We start from the raw sequence: 23,669 nt of genomic DNA, 5'->3' as shown, positions 1-23,669 counted from the left end.
CTAGGTTTAGAAGTTGGGGTAATTACAAATATTACGCAGAATCAAGCGAATATATTGAGTGTTGTTCACCAAATAAAAATTGCGTCAAATTTACGCATACAATACACCTAGAACGCAACAGTGAAATACGTCACATTAGCTCGTTTTTGATTGGTCTGCTCGGTTTGTAGGCGGAACTGGTTTTGGGATAAAACGATTGTTGGGATTATAGTAGGCCTACGATGTGTGTGTGTGTATATATATATATATATATATATATATATATATATATATATATATATATATATATATATATATATATATATATATATATTTATATTTTTTTTAATTATTAATTATTTTTATCATAATAAATAGTACTGAGACTCAATCCCAACAATAAGATTTATTCACCAGGCATTTTTGGTCAAAGACATCTCATTGCATTTTCCTTTCAAAAATTTCCCCCGAGACAATAACTAAACAGATTTGAACCATACAATTAAGAAATACAGCAATCATCACATGATATATACACAAAATCAAAATTGAAGTAAAACAAATAGAAGTTCCAAAGTCTTACATTGTCTCTGTACAGACAGTAAAATAGTACATGCACCAGAACGTGTGATTCTAAAAGACTTTACTTTGCATTAAATAAATACTGAAAACTCACACAATAAAGACATTCAACAGTCATCTGAACCAGCCAGACAACATACAAATAAAAAAAACAGAACACAAAATAAACTTTTACAGTTCTCGCCAAGTACGTTCATGCACTTGAGCAGAGCACAGCAAACTGACATCTATGTGTTAAATCTACACGTTAATTTAACTTCATTTACTGCAGACTTTTGTTGACATTACCATAGTAAGACTGTGCTTCAGAAGGAAACAGAAAAGAAGTTCAAGACACAGATTCGGCAGAATAAACACAGGATGCACTTATGACAACAAATAAGAGTAAATGTGACTTATTTTAACACAAGAGGTCATGGTTTTATAACAAAAAGAAAACGTCATGATTACAATAACTGTTAAGATTATTAACAAGAGCCTGAGCAAATTATATTAAAATCAAATGACATTCTCATTCTGGTATCAGTATTATCTTAAAAACTTCCCATTGCTAAACACGGTTCTACACTGGAGGCCTGGTTTAGGGGAAAACAAATCCTGGTTTGCATAGTTACCAATTCATTCATATGCAGAAAATCATATATTTACTGTATTTGGCTGTTGTACAAAACAAGTGTGCAATTTATATAAATATTATCAAATATATTTGTATATAAAAATATGAAATACACACACTAATAAATATCTTAATATATAATATCTTAATATATATATATATATATATATATATATATATATATATATATATATATATATATATATATATATATATATATATATATATATACACACACATATATATATACATATATATATATATATATATATATATATATATATATATATATACACTTCAAAATTATACATTTTGATATTTATTAGTCATAAAGTTATCATACTTTTCTCCAGCCAGGCGACTGAATAAAATATAATTCTAGAATTATTGCATAAAATAATAATAATAATAATTAAAACATGCAAAGGAAATTCAGTCTGGTGACTGAACTGTAGGTAAAGTAGAAGATTTTTTATTTTAAGAAAATATATTCATTATCTTTTGAACTTTTAAAACGATTTAACTTTTTATTGATGATCATAATATTGCAGAATCCACTGGAAAATTATTTTCCCCCCTGTGCTAATAAATTGGTAACTATGATAACCGAGATTCGCCCGTTTGCTAACTTTATATGTCTATACCTATATCTATATCTATATCTATATCTGTAATTCCTCAATATATATGTATTGCTTTCCTGTACCTATGAACATCTTTCCATAAGTCCATCACATGAAAATGCTACGTCCAGGCTACAGATGATTATGTCCATTATTATATCTTTAAGTACCATGATGGTCGTTCACTTATCCAATGAATAAAAGACAAAACTCTTGTCAACCAAGTATTAAGATTTGGATTTAAGACTCTAAAAATGAAGTCTCTTTACATGAGGTTCAGTTGATGGCAGTAAACAGTGGGCTACTCGAGTCAAAAACTGGCCAAAGTGGTTTGCTGTGCCTTCCAGGGGCCCGGACGTCCCCTTCAGGACCCGACAGACGGGTTCGTTTGGGCTTCATCCCGCGACAGCGTGACCCAGCAAAGGCCAGCATATGAGGACGTCTCAGCATTTAAAGAACACAGAGGCTACCGAGAAGAAACCGAGTGCTATGAGCTCGGGGACAGCCAGTGTTTGAGCTCGTCCACGCCCCTCTGCACCCGTCCGATGTAGAAGTCCATGTTGTGGGAGAAGTCCGTGCACACGCTGGACTGGGCGTCTCCGAAAGTGCAGTAGAGCGCAGTCCCGCCCACACTGATCACCACGGTAGCCAAGCACAACAAGAGGAGGAGCAGCCAGGAGTCTCCGCCCACCTCATCTGCATATTGCATACAAGCGTAGAATAAGCGTCAGTTTGAATGCCGCAAGAGTGAGTTTTTAGGAAACGGTAGCGCTTCTTACCGTGGTCCAGGCCCTCGTCAGGCTCTCGGAAACGGACTTTGCGTTTAGAGACGGGTTTAGGGATGGCAGGGACAGAGCTGTTGGCTCCTTCCAGAGAGACTCTTCTCTTCAAGATGGACACAAGACCAGCAGCTGGAGTGATCTGAAAGACAGAGGGCAGGTTACTGAGGATTCCTGGATTGAAAGATGCATAGTGTGTCCGAAGATTAAAAAAAACTCTGCAATGACATACTTTGGTCACTAGATGTCACTATGAATGAGCTGAATGAGAAGGGAAATTTATTGCTTATGTATGTAAGAAACACACACACACACACACACACACACACACACACACACACACACACACACACACACACACACACACACACACACACACACACACACACACACACACACACACATATATATATATATATATATTTTTTTTTTTTTTTTTTTTTGTCCGCCTGGCTTCCAATTTTCAGACTTTTTTTTTCCAGATGTTTTTATTTACATTTACATTTAGTCATTTAGCAGACGCTTTTAACCAAAGCGACTTACAAATGAGGACAAGAGAAGAAATCAAAATGTATAGAACAAGCAAAAGAGGACCATCTACAAAAGACATTTATATTTTATAAAACATCTTTTACAAATACACAGATTTATGTATGTTTACTGAAATATAAATATTAAAATTAATATAAAAGCCTATTAGCATACCTATATTTCAAAATACTTTCTTTAATTTGCTAGTTAATATGTATATTAAAGAAATGTATATTAGAGCATTTATTTATGTAAACAATGGTCGTTATGGCTAATTAACACTAAAACCATAAAAAAAGATTTTCATTTAAATTGTTAACAGGAAAAAAAATGCGGCATTTCTCATAAATAAATAAATAAATAAAAATAAATCTGAATTTGAAAAATGTTGATTTAACAATTTTCACTTTTTATCCAGAAAGCATTTGAAAAACATAAAACACATGTTAATTGTAAGCTGTTCTCTCTTTACATCATTGTTCAATATCTGAATATTCTGACCGGAACACAAATCATTCTAAACGGAAAAAAAAAAAAAATTGTAGTGCTGCTGCTGTATGTAAAACAAAATAGCTCATAATAAATCTGTATTATCCTGAGAAAGGATGCTTAATAATACATGTTCTTTACTATTCAGCAAAGAGCTGGAATCCATTTACCCGGCACTTCTGCTGAATTGGGTTTACACCACTGCATAAATTATGTACATGAAAATGAAAGTATTGCAGACGTTCAGGAAAGAACGTCAGTCATGTTACCTCACCAGTCACAGAGGTCACAGAGAGGTCAAGCTGCTAAAGACTGGCACCGAGAAAGAACGCCCTCAAATCAATAGAAGCTTAAATGAAATATCATTAAATAAAAAACTTAAAAATTAAATGCAAGGTGTAAATTGAAGTGCAAAACTAAAACAGAAAATAAAAAAGCTAACAGAACATACATGTAAAAAAAATTGACAAAATTTCTAAAACAAACTAAAATTAAAAATAATCTAGAGAGTCGCTAAGCAAGAAAAAAAATACATTTAGTTAATTGAGGAATAACTTCTATACCATTAGTTTGTGCTCATATTGAATAAAGACTCATTTTTAAGAATACAGCAGGACTCTTTTAACTAAAACCCTCGCGGTCCGCTTATTTTATTCTGAGAGCTTCCATATTTGGCGAGATCTGTCCCAATGATAACAAATTTTTCTAGCACTGCAATTATAGTTCTCTATTTTTGCTCCATCATAGCAGTTGCATTTGTCAGGAGAGACTGAAGAACAACTCAATTCCACAGACGTTAAAAAGCAGGAGAGCAGACCCCGCTGTACCAAACACTGCATTAAACTTAAAACTTAAAGCAATATGGCACACGAGGATGTGTTTTCACCATGTTAAAGGGTGCTGTTCATCCCTATTGCTCTCTGTACATCTCTAATCAGACTTTAGCAACAGATCTGTTTCGTTAAAAGGCTTAAATACATAAAGCATAGGTGATCGTTGCTCATTTTCATATTAAATGTGTTCCTGAAGACCTGCAATAGCAAACGGTTCCCTTAACTATAAGCTTAAATTTAAATGTTAAGCTTTAAACCTCTCATTTGGGAAGCAGCGTGATAAACGAATAGGCTAAAAACAGATACATTAATCACTTGAGTAAATGACACTCGAGTAATTAGATTTCAAAACATACCACAATGCGGTGAGCTCATCACGGACGGACCATTAACAGCCCAAAAATAACACACGCTTATCAGCGCTGATGAAAGTTACCAGCTCCTCAAAAGCACTCTGATGAAAAACGTGACGCTTGATGAGCGCAAGACAGGTAATGTTGGCTCTCTCTCTCTCTCTGCGGTCATTCGGCATTATTAGCCGCAAAAAAGGCCACAGTAAGTCCATCACCGACCAGACGTGGAGGACAGGACTCTGTACACATCTAACAAAACATCTCAGCTCAGTCGTAGGGCTTCAGAAGAAATCCACTGCCGAGTCATTAATCACCGAGTGAACAGATACAGCAGAGATAATTAAAGCTATTAGATCCGCTTGCTCCATAGTTTGGCTAATTTAATGGAATTAGCATTAGACTGATATTGATATACCCAAAAAAAAAAAAAAAAAAAAAAAAAAAAAAAGGTCAAATGTTTTTTGGTATGTATTTTTTTTTGTAAATATTGTTAATGAGCAAGTTTTGTTCCATAATTCATCACTAAAAAACAATAATTATTACATGATTTACTTTATCACTGTCTCTCTAGTTATTGGCACCGGTCAAAATTTTTTTTTAAAAACTGCTCAATTTCATTATTTTTTCTCCAAAAGAAAATAATTCCATTCGTTAAGGATGTATTATCGATCAAAAGTGACATTTACGCTATCCCAAAATATCAAAACAAAAAAACCCCATCAAATAATTATGAGGAAAAATGTATCATGGTTTCCACAGAAATATTAAGATGCACAACTGTTTTCAACATTATTAATAAGAAATATTAGCATATTAGAATCATTACTGAAGGATCATGCGATGCTGAAAATTTATTTTAATCAATTTGAAACAGAAATTCTAATTGAAACAGTTACAGCAGCACTGTAATAATATTTCAGTGAAACAATGTGACTCTTTTTTACCTTAGTTCTGATCAAATAAATGCCGCCTTCATGAGACTTATTTCAAAAAACTAATCTTACGGGCTAAACTTTTGAATCTGCTTAAATATACAGGTCTCAACAGTGCTGATGGGATATTCCGGCAGTGCTGTGTAATTGTTCTGGGCATTAAATCTACTACAAATGAACTGAGTAAATAATGAGTATATGAATAGTGCATATATACAAAAACGTTTTAAATGAGGTTTTCCAGGTCAGTAGGTTCTGTCTGGTTAAAAAGCATCATAATTGGGTCCTACTGAGCACAACTAAGTCTGCACACACGCCAGAATGGGTCTGACCTTTCCGAGTAAAGGGAAAGTTCAGACAAACGTTCAAAAGTCAAACCATTGTAGCTAACTCAACAGATTTGACAACTGACGGTGCAGGCTGAAGGTCATAATCCACATGTATCAACACCATCAGTGAGTAACAACTCCCGTGCAATATCTATATCTATCAATATCAATATCACACAAAAAAAGATATTTAGAGAAATGTCTTGTTTTTATTCCAAAAAAATATCGGGACCAAAAGATTCTTCAAAACATCCTCTTATGTCTTCCACACAATGAAGAGAGTCATATCATTTTTTATTTTATTGTATTTTATTTATTATTTAATTTAATTTTACTTTATTTTTATGGGGTGACCAATGCCTTTAGCATGAGCATAAATTCAAAAATGTGAGTAAAAGACATAAAAAAAAAGTTTGACATTTTAAATAAATTTTAAATAAATAAAAACTTTCTATTTATCAATAAGTTCTAAAATAAATAAAAAAGTATCAACATTTCGGGCACACATATTAAGCGGCACGACTGTTTTAAAAATTGATAATAAGTAGAAATGTTAAATAAATGCTAAATGAATATTTCGAGTGGCAGTATAATATTGGCAGCGCTAAACTTTCACAAGACGCCGGTTTATACGCAACTAGTGAAATCAAGATCCCCCCCGCCAAGAAATGGCACATCAAATGTTTGGGAACAGGGCACAAAAGCGTTTAAGACACAGGATATTGGCTGTATGAAAGCCTGTATTGTGCTGGCAGAGATCGGTGCTCCAGATTCCTTTGTTGATTGTCTCGTTGAGGGTGGAAGTGTCATAATGACATCATCACACGCGGCTGCTTGTTACAATCATTCAGCTCTGACATTGGGGGAAAGGTCACCCTTGAGGTGAAGATTCCGACATCTATTATTTACGCTCTTATCAGACCTCTTATCATTCTTACCTCAGTCACTTACAAGAACTAAAAGAGGTAATTATCGAGCCGGGAGCTGAGATTATACAAGCTGAGCTTAAAAAAAAAAAAAACAAGCAAGCCAACAAAACAAAACAGAAAATGACGATTTCTAATGATGATTTCGTTAAAAGTTAGACAGTTCACCCCAAAAAAAGATTTGTGTCATCGCTTCTGTCCGTTCTTTTCTTCTGTCTATAAAACTGAAGTCTCATTCTTCAAAAAACATCCTTCGAAATATTTTTTTTTTTTTGTATGTTCTGAAGGAAAGGTTTGGAATAACATGAGAAGAATTAAAAATAATGAGTGAACTGTCACTTTAAGAACCATTAAGGCCTGCTGTTGATCGCCACAGACAATTCCCACAGTTTTGTAAACTTAAAGATAGATGGGACATAAATATGGCTATTTTACAATTATACGAATCTATCGTTTAAATAAAATCATGCAGTTGTACTATGTAAAGTTCCCCTATTATGGATTTTGGAAAATGACCTTTCACGCGGGTACAGAAAGTGCAGCGTGTGTAAAGTTGTTGCCTCGCAAAAGAAAGAGCTGACCCTGAATCTTTGAAAAGAGTCATTTTTTTACCACTGGGTATATTTGGAAAGCAATATAAGGAGGCTTTCCTATCTTCCTAACAGGGTTAAAGTGTGTTTCCATAATATTGCATAGACAAGGTTTGCAATCTATTCTGCCTTCAACATCGACGTCGTTTAACCCGAAATGTTCCTTAAATCACCGACTATTGCTGTTGAAGATCTGACGCAAGATGACATCACTATGACATCACCGGATGCTGTCATAGTGATGCCAGCAGCTTCTTAATCTAGAAAAAGGAAATTAAGTTCCACAACAATGCACTTTAAAGGGTGATATATATACAGTTATTTACAATATAGACATTTATTCAAGTCATCTATAGGTCGTTTTTATGAGCTAGTCACTCTAGTGGCACAGAGTCACGTTTTCCCATTCAAATTTGCACACTACACAATTTATGCAGAATATCAAGTGTTACCAGAATCAGAAGAAAGCTTAGCAAAATGCTCAGGGGCCTAATTAGACTTTTAAAAGCCGATCTGATTAGAAATCAAACTAGTTCTCAAAACTAAGCGCAACAAACAAAAAACAACAAGCAAGCCTCTTTGAACTAAAGTGAGTGAAAATCTGTCCCTCACCTCTTCCACCTGTATGCGTTTGGCCATGTCGTCCAGCATAGACACATTCATGATATCGAGTGACTCCACCCCGTTCCCGTTCTCCTCTGGCTCCGACTCTGATGTTTTCTCAGGAACTTCCTGCTCCTCAGGCAGCCGATCTGCTCCTCCTTCCTCCAGCTTCAAAGCCTCCTCTACCTCCCCTCCATCTTCCAGCACACACTGCCCCGTGTCCACAGTGTCCCCCGTTCCCTCCTTGTTGTCTGGCAGAGCGCTGTCCATTGGTGACTGGGGCTCTGGCGCTGCATCCCTGTGGGAAGCTGCCACGCTTACGCTCTCTTCTTCTGCTCCTGCATCCTCACAGAGTGGAGAGGAGGAGCTGTCCGTCACAGCCGAGGAGGAGGGGTCATGCTGCTGCTCGCTCTGGTGGGATCGTGGGGCGGTGCTGCTACAATCTTCATGCTGGATGACTTCCTGTGGTGCCTCAGATGTACTCTGATCCTCCATAACCTTCCCTGCTATAGAGATAGAGAGAAGGAAACTAATGGAACACTCTTGGGAGTCAAAGGTTCAAAATGGAATATCAGCATAATGCTAAGTTCTTTTTGTTAAAATGTGACACATTTTACATGAAACATTTAACACTATGCTTACTTCAGCAAGTGGCATCACATTATGATCTTCATTTTTCATTTTTATTGTGATTTTTAATCAAAGGTTGTCAAATTAATACAATTATAATATACTTTTAATGACAAAAACAAATATTACAAATACAAAAACATTTTATTGTAGGTTTAATATATGTAATATAATTATACTGTTAATATAAATTGTGAGTACTGTAAAATATTTTTTACATTTATTTATAATTTTAATAAAACAATAAAAAGCTATTTTTATAATAATGTATAATAAAGTATCAATTACTGGTGGTACATATTAGATCAAATAAAACTTGTTAATGTAAATTGTGAATACTGTAAAAAAAAAGGTTAAAATATACATTTATAATAAAAATAATAAAAGATAATATTTCTAATACATAATTATCAATTTCATATTATTAAAAAAAACATTTTACCTGTTTTAATCACACACACATGCACACACGCACACAATAATTATGAATAAAAAACTACTAAATAAATTCTTATTTAAGCCAAAATTCCATATTCTAATAATAAATGACGAAAAATATGAAAAATCCTGAAAACATAGCATGAATAGTATGGTGTACCATGTCTGATTTCTTTGCCCTGAATGACCACCAGGTCATTTGACCATCAGACGTTTGTGTACAACTGAACACTATTGACGCATTGTGGCCCCGCTGCCTGAAGCCCTGTGGATCAATAATGCAGGACTCCCCTGTTGAATGTTCTCTGCTCCCTCGGCGGTCATAAACACGCACCGGGAGCTGTGCTGCTCAGAGACAGGATCTCAGTGATGACAGCTCGCTGTCAGAGATCAGAGAAAGACACACGACAACCAGCGCCAGGCCGATACAGTCTGATGCTCTGTTTCTAAATACTGCACTATCCCTGCTGTCTTCCCACAGTTTACAACTCATTTTCCAGAATGTCAATCATGCCATGCTGTCCAGGAGGTCCACTTCCTTTTATAAGGCAGGTTTCTTTGCAGTTTCGCCGTCAAATTGTATGTTTAAATTAGTGTGAAAGTAGGTGACCATAAAGGACACCAAAAATTATACATTATACATTTTAGCAATTTAATATTGGATAGCTGAAGATAATTTAAACGTCATAATAAAACCATTAAATAAATAAATAAATTTAAATAATTAATTAAAATAATTTAATAAAATAAATACAAGTTAAATAAATGATAGAGAAACTTATTTAACATTTTTAAAGTAAAAATACATAAACTAATTAATAAATTCAATAAAAACATTTTATATATGATCAATGTATTTACTAAATAGTAGGGGTCTGAGAAAAAAAAATATTATTATTTTTTTAATCATAATATATTCAGTCCATAATAACTAAACATCATTAAAATAATACTGAGACTTCTCAAATTAGCCCGTAGCGTGTATATTTTTGACTGAGGTTTTAAAGATTTTTTAAATGAAAGGTTACTGTATTATGGCCATAACAGTAAAATATAGGACTAAATATTCTTTCTCAGTAACTGCCAAAAAACGTTTTATCAGTGATCAGTGTGACTTTTTTGTGGTTTCTGATTATCTGATCAAACGCTTTAGACGATCAGAAACTACATTTCAAGCCAACGCCTCACAGAGGGCATGATATTATGAGGAACTTTTGTGTCAGGATTCTGCACGAACAAGCAGTACGAGTGATCGCAATCCGTTTCTGTCTTATCAGTCTGGGAGGGGAACGGCACAGAACGAGACGCACCTGCTGCAGAAGTCCCGGCCAAGCAGAAAGCCAGCTCAACACACTCCAGAACAGGTGGCTGGGTAGAGGCTGTGTGTGTGCGTGTGTGTGCGTGTGTGTGGTGCTGCCATGCCTGGCATGTAAAAGTGAAACCGGGTCAGGGAACTCAATGCGAGTAACGCGATGTTCAGGTAACATACCCCTGCAGCACATCAGCTGCGAGAGCCGGTGAGAAAGAGAGGCTCATCAATAAGGCATGATCTGGAGGGACAGGAGGGAACTCTAACTGTGTGTGTGTGTGTGTGTGTGTACTTGAAGAAGGGGACATGGGGTTTGCCTCGTACACAGATGATGCAAGGATCTTTCTAGGTGACTAGGTGTACACAGCTTATATTATTAAAAGATGCAATTAAAATGGAAAACTACTTTACGTACTTGATAAGGTTAAGTATTGCCACAATTCAATGCAAATGTACTTCTATAAGCATTTCTCTCAAAATAGGAATTTAAAGTTCCTAACATATGTATTAAAAATATATATATTTAGGGAAGATGATGGTTTCATTCAATCAAATCTGTTAATTTGCAAAACCATAACACACACACACACACCTATATATAATGTTATCTAACAGAATAGGAATTAAGATTTTTCTAATGTAAAAATTATTAGTGAACTATTAGGAAATAATTAGTGCTATCAAATGATTAACTGCCATTAATTGCATCCTAAATAAATGTTTTTGTTTACACATATATATATATATATATATATATATATATATATATATATATATATATATATATATATATATATATATATATATATATATGAAAAATATATGATGGTTATATATTAAATATATATTTTAAAAAAATCATAATTTTCAAAACATATACTGTATGTATATACATAATAAATATAGCCAGTACATATACATATATAATGTAAACATAAATGTGTATTTTGGATTTGATTAATCAAGTAATTGTCTGACAGCATGAGAAATAATGTATGTACAAAATAATATACAATATGAATATGTGTGCATGTATGTGCATACGTTTTGAAAAATCTATATCTTAATACCCATTTTGTGTGAAAAAATGTAAGATTTTTAAGATTTTTTTTTTTAAATACAAATTTCAATTACAATTACAAATATATAAAAAAGCGCTCAAATATGAATACTCTCGATGACAAAACGTTTTCGAATGCTATTTAAACTTAATCAGTGGCAAAAGTTAAAAGGATTAAGCATATAATAATACCTACAGAATTATTATGAATCATATGAAATTTGGATGAAAATTGAGCATTGCTGTAAGCTGCTGAGAGGAAAAGAGGAATTACGTCTTTCGTGTCTTTTTCTGCTGATTAAGGTATAATATAAGATGACTCTTATAGTATATGTTTGCAACTGTTACATTCTCAAACAAAACAGGAAGAAATTTTTGGAATCAACACCCTAAAACTGTAAGAAACAAGTATCGTACTTCCTTCATTAAAATACGACGCAGGGTGGTGTTATTTCACACCGAATAAATGCAAGCATAAATACATCATATTGTAATTAGTAATTACTCTGACAGTAAGAAGATTCCTTTTTTAACCTGTTAATAACCTGTTCATTTACTTAAATAAAATAGCTGTAATAAATATAACTAGTAAACAAAGCATCAAATCCAAGATGTGTTTTCCCGTAGCCGATGGTCTACTTAAGGTGGTCTGGCCTGTCGTTGGAGAAATAAACTCACCTGAGCTGCATGAAAGCTCCTGCGTGTTGAGGTTTTGCTCTCCTCCCTGTGTTTCTCTGATCACGCTGTTCCTTTGCACTTTGGACGACTCGCACTATAAAAGCAAAGACAACGCTGCCGATCACCCTCTGGTCTTTAAACACGTTTTTTTTTTCCTACACGCATATAGACACGCCGTCCCAAAAGCGAGCGTCAAGGCCGCCTTACCTTCTCAGCGCTCCATGCAGGTCTGAAAAAAGATGAGAAACAGTGAAGTGTCAGTCAAAATCATCACAAGGAGCTGTTGTATCTGTATTTTTTTCTCTCGCTCCATCTCTCTCGTAGCGGGACGGCTTGCATAAAAGGGGACGCAAATCTAAGGTCGCTCCGCTCAGCGGGAATCTAATATTAGCGCGGCACATTTCCCATACTGAAACTCTAGCGCTTGTCTCAAATTGCTGAAAGCACAGCAACGGGCCATATGCTTAAACCATTACAGGACTGCAAACTGCAGCCAGAGACCAGAAATGAGACACAGACGAGCTAAATTTAGGAGGGGAAAGAGAGAAGCTCAGGTGTGGCTGCCGGTGAAAGTGTCTGGCCCGGAGGAACGGCACAGAAAGACACAGCTTTCACCCTGTGCTTTAATTGTGTAGCGGCGCGAAAGGTTAAACATTTACTTGTACTCCATCTAGGAAAAAATGCATAAAAAAAAAAACCCAATCAGTGTGCCTGAAGTAATGTCGTTTGGATCTAAATGAAATAAAAAAATAAAATATACAGTTGACCTGACCTGTGTGGATGATCTATTGTGAAAAGCAATAAAATAAGGGTTTTAAAAGTAAATAAAACAGTAAATAAAATCAATTGTAGAGAGAAATCAAATAAAACAAAAAATTACAAAAGTAAAAAAAAAAAAAAAAAGAAAAAAAGTTGATTTGATTTGTGAGGCTGAACTAATAATGCGTGCAATGACATAAATAAAACAACAACAACAACAATAATAATTATTATTTTTATTATTATATTGTTGCCCTGATCTATGTGGCAGATCTGTTGCAGAGCAATAAATAAAATAATGATTAAAAACAAAAAGAAAAAAAAAACACACACAGTAAGTATATATATATATATATATATATATATATATATATATATATATATATATATATATATATATATATATATAAACACATTATTATATAAAACACATTTAAATATAAAATATATCAAATTAAATAAAACATAGTTGACCTGATCTGTTTAGCTTAACTAATGAAAAAAAACCCTAAATAAACAAAGTTGACCTGATCTGTGTGGCAGAACTAATGTAGCGTTCATGTGCAGTGTGCACTCACTGTCTGTGCGTTCTGCAGATGTGTCTCAGCTTCTCCAGGTGCTCAGCATCCAGGTCACCATCTCCGTCTTCTCCGTCCTGACACTGGCCAACCAAACTCCGTCTCCTCTCTGATCACAGAAACACGAGGTTAAAAGGAGTTCTCTGTCAAGAACCATCTCCGGGCGACGGTTTCCCAGAATCCTCTTACCCCACTGCTGCTGTAGGACGGCTAGGTTGGACAGCAGACGCTCGTGATAGAGCCTCTCTAACTGTATGAACCGGACTGCTCTCTCATCTGGAAATTGCTCTGGTTAAAGAAAAATCTACAGGAAACCCCAAAGCGCAGATGCACTTTACAACACAGAAACGAAATAATGTCACGGTGAAATACTATCATATAAGACAATGCAGTAATGCACCGAATGTAATGCAATAAACAGCATTATATCCATAAACATCGCGAGCATCCCTGATTCAGTTGCAATAACAAAGGCGATGGGGTATAAAATAATAGTCATAATGGAACAAGCGCACAAACACACCATTATCCAGTTCCTCTCTATTATTATATAACAGAAAAAACGATAACATCAAGGATACAGTCCTCCTCACGCATATATGACTCTGCAATCTGTAAAGGAGAGAGTTTAGCCTGGAGTTATTATGCATTACATTACACAATGAAAAGCATAATTAGCTAACGCTGTACAATAACTCCAACGTATTACGTTATATAAAACAGGTCGTTAATTAAAGTAGTGATTTATGGATTATATGAATCTATACGGATCTGTTAAGCATTCTTTAATGACTGTTAATGACTTGCATGGCAGTTATCATAAAGCGTCACCCGTAAATATACAGACAATGCACTTAAAACCTGCTGCATGAGGATTTGACGTAATTTAAAGACGTTTTATACCTGATGAACAGGTCGGTTCACCTTAGACAGCATTTATTCTACTACGCCTGCATGTATATTACGTTATCCGAAGTGCAAAGACTCGCTCCTATCGAACGAAACTCCTGACACCAGCTCTCTTCAGACGTCTCGCGGGGTAAAGTTAAAGTGAAGAGGCAGGATGAAAACGCTACGGCGTGTTTTGCTCTGAGTGCAGTCGAGTCGGTACAACGCGAAAGACGTCTCACCGAGTGGGCGGCGGTAACACATTCTGACCTTCTTCCTTTACGACACTTGAGCTCTTTCTGCATAAATCTGTCTCTTTCTCGCTCTCCTTCATGTCTCATCCATCTAATCTTCAAGAGGCTGCTCACGGCCAAGGCATCTACTTAAATGAGGCACCGGCTCTTTGTGTTTCTAGTATTTTATAGCGCCGATGTTCAAAAACATTGTTTTACAGAACGAATCAACTTACAGACTCTGTTTATTAGTAAGCTTATGTCGATTGGTATTGACTGATAACGGAGCATGTATACGGTAATCAAGTTTAATTTCAACTAATTCAAACTAAATTTTTAAAAATACTAATGAAAATGACAAAAGCACAAAATAGGCTAATACTTGAAAACGAACACTGAAAATATTAAAATAAATGTAATGAGTTTTAATTAATTACTTCATCTTACAATTTTTTTTCCTCTTTCTTTTTTCTGTAATGGAATAAAAAGGCATTTTATATCTCGTAGTTCTCGTCTTTCAAAAACATCAGATTTTGTCAAAGAATTGCAAAACAAAGTTAAAAGTGTGAGATTTTAATGCATCGTTAAGAATCTTGTTTATAGGCATAGCTACATAAACATTAAAGATCATATGTTAACATGAAAATTAATCCTATGACTAATACTAACCGACTTTTGCAGCTTACTTTCATTAAAAGGTGAGCCGAAGAAAGGGCTTTGTTTGTGTTTGAGTGCACTTTTAAAAGAGAAAAGAAACCCAGTTATCCAATTTGTTCCCTTTAAAACCTCTTACAAAACAAAATCCACCGGGGAATAAATGAAAGCTGTTCCAGCGGAGTAGTCTTGTAGGTGCGCATAAATCTCTCCTAAGGATGAAACTAAACCAGCTGAGCAAAGATGTTCTCGTAAAACGTGTTGAATAAGGTCAGGCTCAAATAAACATTTAACAGAGCTCGACCATTTAAGGTGCCGGTTATTCTGCTTCCTATCAGATTCATCATGCACCGCTATCAGTCAGTGTTATCAGCACGGGCCAGCAGCAACAACACACTAACACCAGCTTATTAATGAACAATGTGGAACAGCACAGGAAAATTCATCTCATGTTCTGGCACATACACCGTAGCGAGGCAGACTGAAGTAATAAGAGGTTTGCACCATCTACCGGCAATGAACAGATGCCCACAAAACTATGTGACCTAGCAACTTGGATTATACTGATCGCCATAATCTAGGTTTTCAATGCGTTTTTGACAAATGCAGACTGCGGAAAGACCTTTTTCAATATTTGTTAGCTAAAAGATACAGTACAGTGCCATTCAAGAACAACCATTTCCAACACTGAAATTAATAAATGTTTCTTGCGCACTAAATCAGCATATTAAAATGATCTCTGAAGGATCGCGTGACACGGAAGACTGGAGTAACGATGCTAAAACTTCAGCTTTGAACCACGCAAATAAATTACATTTTAAAATATATTCAAACAGAAAAAAAAGTCCAGTGATATTTCATAATATTACTGTTTTTACTGTATTTTGATCCAATAAATGCAGCTTTGGTGAGCATAAGAAACGCATTTTCGAGCATTTTTAGTTTCGAGCAGACACACACACACACACACACACACACAACAAGACCTGATGGAGGCACTGTGGAAGAAGAGGGTGTTCTCCCTGCTCCCCCAGCTCCTGCAGAGACACGGCCAGGGAGCCAGCTTCACCGTGAGGCGTCCCTTCAGGACTCACCAGCCCCTCTGACACTGAAAACACAAATACCACATCCTCTTTGAAAATATGCTATTATTTTAGCATAATTATTAACGATAGACTTCTTATTTTACTGTATGTAGTTATTTTAGTTGCATTTATACACTTTTTGTGTTTAATATTCTGAACATTTTTATAATTTTAATAAATATTTTATTTTTAAATTTTAATTAAGTTAATTTCGAATCAATTTGTGTGTTTTTAAAAAAATGTGTTGAGGTTAAAATATTATTTTTTTACTATTTATCTTTTTACTTCAGTATAAGTTTTAGTTTAATTTATTTCCATACTTATTTTCCATTTCCTTTATTTCTTTTAGTACTTCTTTAAGTACTGATTTTATTTGGCTTCCAAGGCAACATTTCTTCTCATTTTTGTTTAGCTTATCCATCTAATACTCATATTTGATCACATTTCAGTTTATTTCAATTAACAGAAATGTTCTTAATAGTTTTAGTTTACAATAATAACCCTTATGTGGTTTTCCAAGACACAGCATGTGTCTAATTTGAGCTATTTTTGCATAAATATTACCAATAGACTTAATTTTACTGTATGTAGTTCAGTTCTATTTAGTATACATTTTTTAAATACAAGATTCTACTTTTTTATTTTAATTTTAGGTTCATTCTGAATTATTTTTGTGTGTTTTAAAAGTTACTGTTTATTTTTGCAATTTTTTTCTTTCTTTCTTTCTTGCTTTCTTTTAGCGCTTTAACTGATTTTATTTAGTTTGCAAGGGAACATTTCTTCTGAATTTTAGTTTATCCACAAAGAATTTCAGTTTATTTCAATTAACAAAACGGTTATGACCCCGGTGTGGTTTACCAACACCGTATAGGTGTCTAATTATTCCAAAAACTTTAATAGAAATGCTACATCCAGTGACTGCACATCAACACAGATATATGTTTTGCTCTAGGTTGGCCTTTATTAAATCATACTACACAAACCTGTCTGAAAGTTGCATGACAACAATGGGATGCAGTCACTCGCTCTACCGCAGAAACAGAAACAAAGGTCTAGGACTATTACTAAGGGTGTCTGAATTCTCACAGACAATAGAAACACCCTCCACCCTCTCCACCCTCATCCTGATCAATCGAATGACAAATAAATATGTCCATGCCGTTCAGGATGTCACCTTTTGGACTAGGTTGTGCCATAAAAACCATGTAATGCTATAGGAACATTCAACATTAGTAGTTTTTTTTTATTTTGTTTATATTATTAGCATAAAAATCCTCGTGATTGGCATAGAAAACGAGAACCTTAGCAGTGCGCTGACACATGACTCATGGGACTGAATGTGGGTTGACTGCTTCCATGTCAACATGTGGAGAATTTCAAAATCAATAGATTTACACTTTGGGCTGGGTAAAAAAAAAAAAAAAAAAAAAAAAAAAAAAAAAAAAAAAAAAGCTGATTCTGTGTTATTTTACTATCATGTATAATATACTATAATATTAATATTTGTAATCTTTTTCATATTCTTAATTTTCTATTTAATATTAGGTCAGGTTTCAGTAAAGAGAATTTTTGTGAGATCAGTTTTTGAATAGCATTAAAAAAAAAAAATACTAACATTTTAAATAAAATTGTATTTATTTAATTGCATTTCTAATTTCTGAAATTATATAGCAGAAATAAATCTTAAAATAAAATAAAAAATGCCCTAACTAATCAATTTATTTTATATTATTAATTTATTTTTTAATTAACCTTAAGTTTAGCATGTAATATTTATTTATTTCTTCTAAATAGTTTAAGTGTTCACATTACACAGTTTTCAACTAAAAATGGAAATTTTTTATGGGTTTTGGCTGTTCATTTACATGAAAAAAAATATACCAATATGTCTGTGTAAACTACAAAAACTTTTTTTTTTTTAAACAGCTGGCCTGGCACATTTAACAAAGTATTTTAATACAGTTTTTGTTGGTCCGTGTGAATATTTTGGCAATGTTGTTTATCCTTAATTTTTTTTTCAGAAATACAAAGTAAGAACTAAATAAATAAACCACACAGGCTAAATCTAAGCTAATGCCTCAGGTTGTTTCTCAAAGCTCAGCTGGACATCCTCTGTTACCTGTGGGACTGGGACTGGGTGTTGGAGAGTCTCGTACGTGTCCATCCAGCTCTGGAGAGTATGCCCCACTGTTGCTATCCACCTCCTCGTCCTCCTCATCTTCTTCATCCTCCACCTTGGAGCTGTCGTAATCTTCGTCATCACCGTTGTCGTTTGTGTTATGCTGTCGGAGGGGCCTCTGTCCACCACGGGGCCCCTGCTCGACCTCCTCGGCTTCCTCCACTAGTCTGTTCAGGTTCTCGTCCGGGCTGCGGCTGGAATCAGAGTCGTTTAGGAGGTCGGGGTCAGATACTCCTCCTCGCCTCACTGGGCCGTCGCTCTGCCACTGTCCGTCGTCCATGAGGTCCCGCTGACCGAGAGCATGAAGATCCGCTCAACGATGCTGAGAACAAACGAGAGCGACACTTTAATGGCCGTGATCCGTCATGAAAAGTAAAGAGCTCGCTGGCCTTTAAGAGAACTGACTCATAGTTTACCCATAATTCCACTTCAGGCTGGCTGAGCGCGGTGCATGAATCAAAACACTTGAGATTTGTCCATTTGTCTGTTTTGCTTTGCATTTGTTTATAGCTGTATTAATCAGAGGCCAAATGCAAAATAGATATTAGCTAATGTTTTTGTTCAGCTATACAGTTCTGGTATCATTACACATGTTTAAAAAGGAATTTAAAACTGGTTTTTAAGATAAAAAAAAAAAAAAAAAAAAAAAAAAAAAAATATATATATATATATATATATATATATATATATATATATATATATATATTTTTATATAAAGAAATATTAATGTATATATTAAATAATATAATCTAATACAAATTGTAAAAATTTAATATTATTAATAATAAATTGTTATATATTATAGCGTCTCTCTATCTCTATTATTCTCTCTCTGTCTCACACACACACACACACACACACACACACACACACACACACACACACACACACACACACACACACAGATTGTTCGGTCCCTCTGAATAGTGAATTCCTACACCATGGAGATTTTCCATAATAGTCCCCATTGGGTTGTTACAGAAGAAAAAGCATCATGCTTATTACCATACCCTCTCATGGCAGAGCTTACGCAATATCATACAGCATCTTACAGATCTTAAAGCAGACTGGCTGTTTGTTTTTCATCTGCTCAGGGGGATTCTGGAGCTGCAGACTGAATGAATGAATGAATGAATAAATACTACAGAGCTTATAGGTCACTGCGTACGATGATAACGCCTAAGGCAGTTCAGTGTGCATTAAGCGAAAAAACTGAATCCAAGCTTAATGCTGTGTTACTGTAAACTAAAATGATAAAATGTAGTGCATTTGAACTGAAAGGTGGGAAAATACGAACCTTTAAAAATGCATGCAAATATAAAGATCGCAAATAATAACAAAACAAGTAACACTGAATGAAACATTAAAATTTGAAATAGAAAGACTTAATGTTTTTTTGTTTTGGTTTGTAAAACATACTCCAATCTTTGTTTTACTCGCAACTATATAAAGCTAAAATAACACTGGCTAATACTTAGAGGCAATAATTCAATATTTAAGGATATATGGTATCGGCTGAAGCAAACTTTAATTCTGAAATCATTCAATTTCTGTATTCTTTCTGCTTTTTAACAACCTTTACCTTTCCACAGATCAAACACAGAAATGCAAATGTTATGAGCTCGACTACTAATGTAACGTGACTACGTGACTAATACGAGTCATAACTAACATAAATCCCTTTTTAGAAGCACACTAACTAGTACGAAGTCAGCACCATTGTATTACCTATACCATTCTTTTTTATTTGCATATGTTTTTAACCGATTGTAAATCTGTTTATTTTAATTAATTTGCATCGTTTATGATTATTCCAAAATCCCTTTAACGCAATAAAATAAACGTAGAATTACTGTTGGCTATAAAATGCGATATAGCCTCAAACTATTGTCTTATACACTTCAGCTCTACCATGTTGCAACTTACAAAATAAACAAAGTGAACCAATGAATCATTGTTTTTCAGGGAAAGAAAGATCTTGGCTCTTTGTGTACAGGACCTGATCCTGATGTTATTTGGCTTTGGAAGTGCGGACTGACTCACGGCGGACCCCAGGCGTTCTGACAACAGTGACTCAGTGAGCCGAGGACCATCGGATCTGTGCCCGCGGAGCGACCACCTACACATCAACGACAAGGGCCAGGTAAACCGCTTCACACGCGTGGGCTTTCTATCAATTCGGAGTGCCTAAAAGTGACAACAGCCAGCTACCGTCTCGGGTTTCATTTCAAAATGCGAAAAAGCTCATCGGGAGATTTTTTTTTATGCTGTTAGTCGAGACTAAAGGGCACGGCCACAGCAACATGAGGTCGGTCACATTGTGGCGAGCAGAAATTTGGGTACGTGAGCTGCCGCGCTCCTTCATCCGCTTTCTTTTAAGAGAGAGCTCATTAATAATCAAAGACAGCTGCTCTCGCTCATTAGGTCCTTTAACAACATTAGAGCCTAAGGGGTAAATGAGAGAGATGAGAAATAGGTTTATTCATCCTGAAAAACAAGCACGACTGTAGTAGCTAGGCACAAATGTGTCCTATAAGCACACAGCATCCTTCAAGCACATCTGTGACATTAACATCAATCAAGTCGTACTTCTTTCTAAATGGCTTGGAATACCTTTTTTTTTTTAAATGTAAATATAATTATGCTCTATGGAATAACTCACTTCTATTTGGATTCTAACTGGTCGGTCTTGGTGATAGAGTGCAGCACTTAAGATCTGGAAAGCGGTCTTCATCGGGGGAAACGATTTTGAACGGTAATTTATGAATCCTTAAAGACAGACCAACTGTGAGCTATGAGGTTCTTAACTGACATGCTTTTGTAGAAGCCGCCCATCTGCATTATTTCAACTAATTTATTTATTTTTTCATTTCAACTTTGTTTTAAATAATTGTTTGGTGAAAACTAATCTGTAAAGAAACATCCACCAATTAGAGAATCACAGCTTTTTAGGCACAGCCCACTCACATGCAGCAAAAATTACATTATGAGTGTCATTCGCAATATTTCTGGGGATTGCATTCTTTTACTCATCAATTTGAAGCTATTCAGTAAAAATTGTTCCTTTGTTTTCACTCGTTTTCTGCATTAATGTTTGTAATGTTGTGATTTACCAGGTTTCTAACTCTTAAACTAACGCTTGCTTTTAAAAAATCCTATGGAACTAATGATATGCAAAAAATTACATTCTACGCTTTTAGAAAAAGCTGTTAGCTGGGTACACTTCTATATAGCTTATATACCATATATATATATATATATATATATATATATATATATATATATATATATATATATATATATATATATTCTATATAGCTTATATACCATATATAGCTTATATACTATATATATATATATATATATATATATATATATATATATATATATATATATATATATTCAGTACCGTAACTTGAGTTTACATACCTTTCTGTTCAGTACTGCTATCATTATTACAAAACAAACCCCTGTCATGGTGTTCAGGGTCATGTTGCATCACCTTGAAATGGTTTATTGTATCATAATGGAAAACCGACTAGAGTTTATTATGTAATAATAATTAAGTATAATAGCAGAAAAGTGCAGGCTAACAAAACCAAACTTAAAATACGACCTTTGGGAGGGGTTGTGACCTCTATGAGTCGATACATTGAAATGACATTCCTTCCCTAGCCTAATCGAGATCTGTTTCCCTCTATATGGAACACAAATAAAGTTATTTAACACATAAGGAAAACGACATTTGCATAACACGCATATCTCACGCTCAGCAAAGCAAAACAAAGCAGAGAAAACTGGTCATTCTGTACTGACACATGACCACTCGAAATGATTATTCAATTTAAGACACCGTTGACTTTTAAGGATTATTTTTTTTTTTTTTAATCAAAACATTATGCTTATAAAATAAATAGGACCAACACAGCTGGATAAACAGATGTTGATATTATGTAATAGTGTGCCCATCATCGTATACGAGCTATACACACGCGCGCGCGATTCTACGTGCATCAAAACATCAGTCACATATATATACGAAAGCCGGGTTAAAGCTCAATGAGAGGCCCTTTCATCATTTCTCACATCATATTTGCCTAAGCTGCTATCAGAAGTGTGATTTACCACATCGGGTGCCGGCGGTGCAGATAGAGCTGTCATTAATTCAAGCGCTAACATGCATAGCATCATAAGTAAATCAAGCATTTATTGCAGAATGCACATTTCGTTTCGCGATTTAAACGCGGATATTATCTTTCACGAATAGTGTATTCAAGATAAGAAGCAGCACTTACAGATCGATAGGGCAGGTGGTTAAAATCGGATGAACAGGCAACCGTGCTCTCGACTGTCGGCTGATGTGTGTTTGTGTTTCTGCTGCACGTCTGCGCAGCTCTTCCTGTCACTCATCCGGGTACTTCAGCCGCCTGCGCAGCTCCTCCCGCCCACTCACTATCCGGGTACTTCGGCTCAAGCTCGTGAATATTACGTGCATCGTGCAGGAACCTCAAAGTGAAATAATTCGTTTATATAAATATTTATGTAATTAATATTCAAGATCCAAACCTCCGCCATAGTAGGCTCCGCGTGCCATTTTTTTCGTGTGCGTCAGCGCGAGCACGGACATGTATATTTATATCATATCTAGGCAGGGGGAGATGGTTAATTAAGTCATGCAGATGTTGCTTGGTTACCGTCCAAACTCGTAACAATTAATATTCATAAAACAAGTCTTATCATAGTAAGATTTGTACATCTCCAGGGGTATCATGGATTATTATATAGTACTCTACGCCTCCTTGTGGATGAAATTATAACAGTATACTGTGTGTGTGTATGTATATATATATATATATGTATATATATATATATATGTATATATATATATATGTATATATATATATATATATATATATATATATATATATATATATATATATATATATATATATATATATATATATATATATATATATATATATATATATATATATATATATATATATATATGTA

At 34.7% G+C, this 23,669-nt stretch overlaps 1 protein-coding gene across 2 annotated transcripts; it reads right to left on the bottom strand.

The window, feature by feature from the left end:
• Positions 1 to 1,465: 1,465 nt before the first annotated feature.
• Positions 1,466 to 23,103, bottom strand: cnsta (consortin, connexin sorting protein a). 2 transcript variants are annotated; one of them, XM_043263611.1, is made up of 11 exons: positions 22,952 to 23,103; positions 18,597 to 18,978; positions 16,379 to 16,500; positions 14,199 to 14,229; positions 13,807 to 13,893; positions 13,618 to 13,726; positions 12,488 to 12,509; positions 12,281 to 12,374; positions 8,175 to 8,668; positions 2,580 to 2,721; positions 1,466 to 2,496 (listed from the first exon to the last, which is right to left on the bottom strand). In XM_043263611.1, the coding sequence occupies exons 2-11, from the start codon at positions 18,934 to 18,936 to the stop codon at positions 2,288 to 2,290; spliced, it is 1,650 nt and encodes a 549-aa protein (XP_043119546.1). In that variant the 5' UTR covers positions 18,937 to 18,978; positions 22,952 to 23,103; the 3' UTR covers positions 1,466 to 2,287. The 2 variants fall into 2 exon arrangements, with proteins under 2 accessions (XP_043119546.1, XP_043119545.1); XM_043263610.1 differs by having other exon boundaries at positions 1,468 to 2,496; positions 8,175 to 8,671; positions 22,952 to 23,102.
• Positions 23,104 to 23,669: the final 566 nt, after the last annotated feature.

Source organism: Puntigrus tetrazona, chromosome 17 (genome assembly GCF_018831695.1).
Source record: "Puntigrus tetrazona isolate hp1 chromosome 17, ASM1883169v1, whole genome shotgun sequence".
NCBI lineage: Eukaryota > Metazoa > Chordata > Actinopteri > Cypriniformes > Cyprinidae > Puntigrus > Puntigrus tetrazona.
Note: the sequence above shows the minus strand (reverse complement) of the source record. Positions and strands in the feature narration are given on the sequence as shown.

Bases quoted from the DNA above. Each gene is read 5' to 3' on its own strand.
- cnsta (XM_043263610.1), bottom strand. From the start codon at position 18,936: ATGGACGACGGACAGTGGCAGAGCGACGGCCCAGTGAGGCGAGGAGGA. The intron at 13,894-14,198 runs GTATCCTTGATG...AGCAATTTCCAG, and splicing joins ATATATGCGTGAGGAGGACT to ATGAGAGAGCAGTCCGGTTC. The intron at 12,375-12,487 runs GTAAGGCGGCCT...TTGCTTTTATAG, and splicing joins CTGCATGGAGCGCTGAGAAG to TGCGAGTCGTCCAAAGTGCA.